Source organism: Aplysia californica, unplaced genomic scaffold, assembly GCF_000002075.1.
Source record: "Aplysia californica isolate F4 #8 unplaced genomic scaffold, AplCal3.0 scaffold00495, whole genome shotgun sequence".
NCBI lineage: Eukaryota > Metazoa > Mollusca > Gastropoda > Aplysiida > Aplysiidae > Aplysia > Aplysia californica.
The window spans coordinates 255,606-262,687 of record NW_004797765.1 but is presented as its reverse complement, the minus strand read 5'-3'; the positions used below and the strand labels follow the sequence as shown (position 1 = coordinate 262,687).

General features: G+C 40.2%; 1 protein-coding gene across 1 annotated transcript in view; it reads left to right on the top strand.

Moving 5' to 3' along the window:
* The first annotated feature begins 433 nt into the window (after nucleotides 1–433).
* LOC101846450 overlaps nucleotides 434–7,082 on the top strand; it is a 10,950-nt gene continuing 4,301 nt past the window's right edge. Inside the window, exons 1-4 of the mRNA XM_005105834.1 lie at nucleotides 434–541; nucleotides 1,131–2,327; nucleotides 3,133–3,315; nucleotides 6,838–6,934. Coding sequence (XP_005105891.1) covers nucleotides 1,262–2,327; nucleotides 3,133–3,315; nucleotides 6,838–6,934 — 1,346 coding nt within the window. The 5' untranslated portion in view covers nucleotides 434–541; nucleotides 1,131–1,261. The remainder of the gene's footprint in view (nucleotides 542–1,130; nucleotides 2,328–3,132; nucleotides 3,316–6,837; nucleotides 6,935–7,082) is intronic.

Genomic DNA, 7,082 nt, shown 5'->3' with positions numbered 1-7,082 from the left:
AGAGAGAGAGAGAGAGAGAGAGAGAGAGAAATATTTCAGACTGAGAGACGGAATAGAGATGGATACAAAATCAAAGAAAAAAAGAGAGATAACCAGATATAGAAATAGAGATAAGATGGTAAAGAGATTGAGAAAGAGAGATCGAGGTAGAGAGGGCCGAGTGAATGAGAAACCGAGCGTGTGGAAGGAAGAGAGGGAGACAGAGATTGAAAGAGAGAGGTTGATAATTACGGTGAAAAAGACAGGGGGAAAGAGAGGGTAAAAGAGGAATATAGGGAGCGAGGGATAGAACTGGTGAAGGGGAAGGTAAGAAAAGAGGGGGGAACATAATATGAAAGAGGAAACGGATTCCTGCTATTTCTGGTACACACCAATTAGCATCTGCGGTGAACACTGTTCTTCCATATTTGATCACGTCATGGGAGAGCTATCTCAAAAAAGAAACCCTGCTTCAAAGTTGATGATCTCTACATCTAGATCTAGATCTATATCTAGATTATATTGATACTTATCGGCTGACACTTGTGCACAAGGCAATAAGGTTGGAGTATTTTGTAATGCTACTTTGTTGTGACATCTAAATCTAGATCTGGTTCTTGGGTGTGATAGTTAGATCTAGATCTAGATCTAGTATGTTCTTGTCTTTAGTTATAGCTTTATACTTTTTCTACTAACCCTTCTATCTAATTACCCCACATATCAACGAGGGCATGATAGATGTCAAGAACGTGTAGTTGATGTATGGTATCCAATATTGCTTTATTTCCGTTGATCTACTGAGGTACACATCTCTCTCTCTTTGTCTGCTGGTCTCTCAGTCTGTTTTTTTCTCTCTGTTTCTATCTCTCTAACAGTATTATATCTGTCTTCTCCCTTTTCCACGCTTTCTCTCTATCTCTCAACACCACAACACTTGGGCTTCTCCAAGCTGTGACCTACCCTTATTGATGTTAAGCACTACAACATGGAGAAATTGTTACATCGGGAAAGAATTTAAATATTAGCCCAAATCCAAAATTTTTGTCATCCTTTGGCGGGGTTTTTTTTTTTTGTTTGTTAGTTGTTGTCTTTCATAAGCCTCTCCGGTTTTCTTCAATACATGTAACTAACCCAGTTACCTCGTCCACCAGACTACCTCAGATAACGGTACACGTCACTGCAATGAACAGCTTCATAACCTAAACGTGGATGGGAAGACGTAAAAAGATGCTATGATAAAAGAGTGATAGCTACACTTCATGAAAGGGTACGGTACTCCATAATGTCACCAGAAATTCTAGGAACGACAGCTCCTGGCACTGAAAAACTTTCTAACTTTCCAATAGATAACATTTCCGATCAAGACATTGAGAAAGACTTTTTGGACTTGAATAAATCTTACGACGACAAAGGCGATGATGATAAAATCGTTGGTGACACTCCTGATGATAATGCTGGTAAAACAGCGTCTTCGAGAACATTCGATAATGTTTATGGAGTAAATGGTTTGGCTTCAAAGAACCAGCGAAATTCACTTAGCAGAACAGAGAAAGGCGACATGACCTCGAAGACTGAAGGCAGAAGCTCAAAAACGTGGAACTACTTAAACTTTGCGGAAGCTGAAAAAGGGATCGAGAAAGACAAATTAAAGCTTTCTCGAGAGTCCAACTACCACGGAAATACTATGAGAACGGGACATGCTTTTCAAAGGGACCAAATCGATTCAGATTATTCGGAGCAAATGCCATACTTTGCGAAAGACAACTGGCTGGGTAATATTTCTACCCACAACTCAACGCCTGTTGACGACAGGATTGCAAGCCCCCGTGACTTCGACCTCAAGAAACTGCTCCATTCTCATGACATAAACGACGTTACAAGCAACATGTTATTAGAGACTCCTGAACTGCAACACCCTCATCAAACTTCAAGCAACATTGGGGATCCCCACTACAAAATGGAACACTCCAAAGGATTATCTCTGGAAGACTTTATGAACAGTCTCAAACATGAGGTGAATTCTTCAGAATTGGTTGCATCCTTTCCTTCATCCCGAACCCCTCATCAAGGTCCCCTTTTCTCCCCGACAGAAGGTTCTGACACACCAACATTTCAATCAAAGACATCAAGCCCGTCATATTATATCAGAGGACTGCCTGGTGAAAAATCATCTCGTGGGCCTTCAAAAGCTAAAATCGTTCGTGATGGGGGACAAAATGACGCACAACTTAGGGGTGAAAATTCTAGGAGAAAACAACGGATCGGTGACAAGACAGTGGTGAAGAAACCAAGGCCTGGGCCACTGAGAAGGCATCATCGCATTCTGGCCCATTGGAACCCCAGACATGGTATGATTATTGTTCGCTTGTGTCTGTTTTTTGGTTTTTTGCTTTTTCAATCTTTTATCGGGTGTTAATACAGACTTAGTAGTACAGCATGTTGTCGATTGGGATACCGTTACACAACAAAGGTTCAGTTTCAACAGAGATCTTTAAAAAAAAACCCAAAAAAACATTTGCAGCGTGGAGGAATCAGCCACTCGTAAAAATAATGATATTGAAGAAACCGACGTTTTTATCGATTTTGTTTGTAATTTAGGGCTCAATACCTTTTATATTCATTTAAAACACATTTGTATGTATGTGGACTTTATCGAAATACATTGAGCTAAGTCACCAAAATGTACATTTGCAGTTCTCACACACTACTTCTTTGCAACAAATTCTACAAATGGGTTATTTTCCCTATTTGTTTTTGTTGTTGTGAAAATTAATGAAAATTGTATGGTGCACGTACTCTCAAATTTCATGTTTCTTTCTTAAATTGTTTTAGAATTTTTACTTTTTAAGTCATGAAATAAACATTTTGAGAAAACAAGCGAAACCATAACAAATTTGCTTCTAAGCAATGTATTGGCTATCTATGGAACAAACTTTATGGAGCTATCTCTTTGAAATAGGACTTCGAGAGTACTTCCATTGGGTTCAGCTTTACAATTTCCAAAGAAAATGTCTAAAAATCCCTTCCACAAGTAGTGTTCTGCCATATTCCATTCTTCCATGTCCTTCTTTTCCAAAGAGGTCTATGTGTCGCAGTGTAAGCCAAACATAATCGAAATCCATGACGTGTTTGAGTGTCCAACTCCTTGTTCAGTTGACAGAAGTCCTCTCAACACTGACAACTCTACATCAGAGCTGGACGAGTCGATTGTGTCAGCCATGATGACTGCCGCTGACCGTCGTCATGGTAACCATTCAGTGTTTCACGTAGCCGACAGAGGTCGGGATATCGTGACCCTGAACGTAACACACAGCTCTTGGCTGACTCCAATACACGGTGAGTTGTTATTGGTGGTGTCCTAAATATTTTTGTTTTGTAGTATACTATGTATTTTTTTTTTTTTTAATTTTGGGATTCGATGATCGAAATTCAAGACTCACAGGAGAGCACACATGCAGGGGAAATGAAAATTATTCTTAAAGTAAAGTTTCTGGTATTTAATTAACTGTTGGTTGCTGCCTGTAGAACCAAAAGAGAACAAAATTATATAGCAGAGACATTTTATATCAATGTGGTACGAGTGTGAAGTTTGTGGCACGATGAGTGACCGATATTGCAACAACTTAACCGGCGTCTCTGGCATACCGTTTACTTGCTCTGCCATCGCACGCTGAAGACCAGAGTTCGATTCCAGATTGGAGAACAATTTTATCGAGTACCCTGGTCTCTTTGATTGGGCGTTGTATACCTCTCAAGCTGGGTTGCTTTGACAGTCAGGGTTGGAGCCTGCCTCCTAAAGGAAAAAGGTTGTACACAATCGTAGATTGTCATTGTGTCGCCTTGCTTCTCTTCACTCAACAAACAAACAAACAAACTAACTTACTAACAAACTGACAAACAAACAAACAAAAAACAAACAAGCAATACGAATGCTATTTTACCAGGAGAGGGGTTGAATCTTTGGACAGGTCTTTTGATATCACCGTCTTCTTCCTCTCTCTCCTCTACGTTCACACTTCGTCCTCTCGCTAGCGCTTTGCTACCCTTGAATTGCAACGTTTTATCTGATATGTTTGGTCGTTTTGAGTTATTAAGAATATGAGGCTTGTCAAAGAATATGCTCTATCAAACTCCTTAGACTATTTGGAGCCGTTATCAAGATATTCAAAGAGTAGTATTCGAAAAACCCTGGCATGTGAAACTCTGAATTTTTTACGACAAATTTGTAAAAAAAACTAGGCACTGAGCAGATAGAACTTTGTAATTCTGTGGCAGTGAAATAAATAAATGAACAAACAATAAATGTGTGTCGTGCTGACAAAATGAGTTACTTCTCGCAATCCCCAAATGGAGATAGCGGCAAAAATATCAACGCCGAGGTCAAATTAGTAGATCTTCTATCGATGCTCTATTTTTTATGAATAACATGCCTCTAATTTTTTCATACTAATAAATAATAAAACTTCACTTATAAACATGATGTTTCTATTTCATAAAGCTTGAATCCGAGAAGTAACTCATTTTGTCAGCACACTTCACAAATGTGCCACATTTTACCTTGAGAAGGGCTAAATTATCTTTTGAAGTCACCTCTACTCTACCACGCCCCCCGCCCCCCCTTCCCTCTTTCCCCCTTCACTGCTCTACACTCTCAAGTGTTACTGTTTTCGCAAATATCTCTCTGTTACATTAATGGCAACCTTGTCATCTATGTCTCCTGAAAGTTTCATGTCAAAATGATGAAAACTAAGGAAGGAGTAGGGAAAAAACGGCAAAAAAAATTCATTTTGCGAAAACTGACTATTATTGTGAAAATTCACTATATTAACCCGTCGTCATGTTTTCAAAGGCAATTTACGTGAAGAATAAACACTTTCTCAAATGTATCCATGCGATATTTTGAGAAAAAACTGGTTGATCTTCAAAAATCAGCCAACAGAAAATTTGCATAGCCTGACCCAAAATCTGCCAAATCAAGGGTCGCTCCTCCCCTTAAGTTTTAGTAAGAGTATTACAGCACTCGCAACACAATAAAGGTCATGAGTCGTTATCTATGCACAAGTGCCAAATTTCAGAAGTGTTACTGGATGGTAACACACAAAGAAAAAACTGGAAAAGATCATATTATAATATGAAAGAACTAGATCTATCAAACAACAACATAATTTCTAAATCTAAACAAGGAAGGCATATTTTTAAAAAATTACTGTAAGATTTTCTACACTGGTCAGATGACGCCGTGAGTGCTGGTTGTCTGAAGAAAAGAAGAGGCTGAAATGACTCGTCAAAATGCGAACTTTGCTACAATTGATGAAGTTATAGTGATAGTCTTAGTCATCATCATCTTCTTCTTCTTCTTCTTCTTCTTCTTCTTCTTCTTCTTCTTCTTCTTCTTCTGCTTCTTCTTCTTACGAGTGGTCGGAAGGTCTTGTGCTCTGAAGTGGTTGTTCTCTCTTTCCTTAAAATGTGTATCGTCCTTATCTCACCTACGTTTCTTTGTGCGTGCACGTTGAAATTGTTACTGCTGCACTTTTAGAATGTGGCGTGTTCCGCACTTCCTCGTGCTCGATCGTAACTTGTACTTGCAGCAGCTGCTGCCATTTCATTGTTATTGCTAAAGATACAGTTGTTATAACTGATGTTGTGGTTGCTGTTTGTACAATAATTAATGAGGTTATTGTTAGACGCTATTGACGAATTAAAGTACATGGTGGTTAGGTTTTGTTGTTGTTGTTAGGGGGGGGGGCGTGTTTTTCGTGTTAATTTTATATTTTGGAAGTGTGTTACAGCGCTTGCAACAGCAATAAATGGTCATATGCCGCGCGGGGAAATTTGGAATATTGCCTGTATCGCGGGCGAAGCCTACTCTACATGTACTTTCGACCACCAAGGGATCTTCAACGGGTGCAACTTGCACCCCGGACCTCCGAGGTTTTTCGCCCTCGTCCAAGAAGGCTAGGTGGCTGATCTTACCTACCATGAGATCAGGGGCGTAGCTGAAAAACAACAGTATGACGGAGCCAAAGAGTAGCGATAGAAAGGCTGCAAAAGGAGTCATAAGCCCAGGGGGGGGGGGCGATGGGAGTGAGGGAATGGGGACTGAAAGTGAAGACGAAAACATACGACAGAACATTGGTAGAGAGCAGGAAAGGAGGTGAAAGGAGAAAATTTTAGACAAGAAAATTTTCCGTCAGTGACGGGATTCGAACCCGAGGCCTATTGAAAGAGAGGCGAACAACGTAACCAACAGAGCACCCACAATACAGGTTTAGAGAACACGACAGTGCATGGGTGAAAAAATAAAATCTTTAAGTTTAAGAAATATTTTCCTACTCTGTGAGGTCTGTGGGCTATATAGTGTGTAGTTCCATCCTACTGAAACCCTCCCATTAATCCAGCTTCCTCCTTCTTACACCTCTCCGACGATTTGACGAAGAAGAAGCAACCATGGTGAAACAAACCGATCGGAATCAGGCGATCGGTTGGCGATCGGTTTATCGATTCTCCAATAAGCACTCCGTATTAGAGAACCGATCCCCCAATGGGCAGTGGGTATTAGAGTAACATCAAATACCTAGCCGTCTTGGATAAGGGCGAAAAAATCATGAACGTTCCTTGTGCACATTGCGCACGTTAAAGATCCTTTGGTGGTCCTAGCATCGATAAGAGTGAGCTTCAGCCGCCGCCTCGCTCAAAATTCAAAATTAATTCGTACCAAACTGTAACTTAATGTTTAATTTGTCTCGCGCTCTCAGATGACCTTATGAAGATGCCAGCGCTGTAGAGTACTTACCACCAAAAAAAAACACGAAAAAAATCCTCCGCTCTACTCCCTGTGCTAATGAGTCCTGCTCACAGGTCACCGCGGGATCATCACCGCCGGTTGTGTGGTGGCTGGGGTTGGTCTACTGCTCATTCTCTTCGCGATCATCAACATCATCATCAACAGAAGACAGTGAGTGGCTACGCTTAATCTGGAGTTTTTAGTTTTCAGCTGTTTCGGTAGATTTTGCTGTGATCGTGAGGGACTTTCGATGGTATTATCATTTACTTTTTAAAACTTTCGTAATCGTTATCATGCAAATATACATAATATACATAAT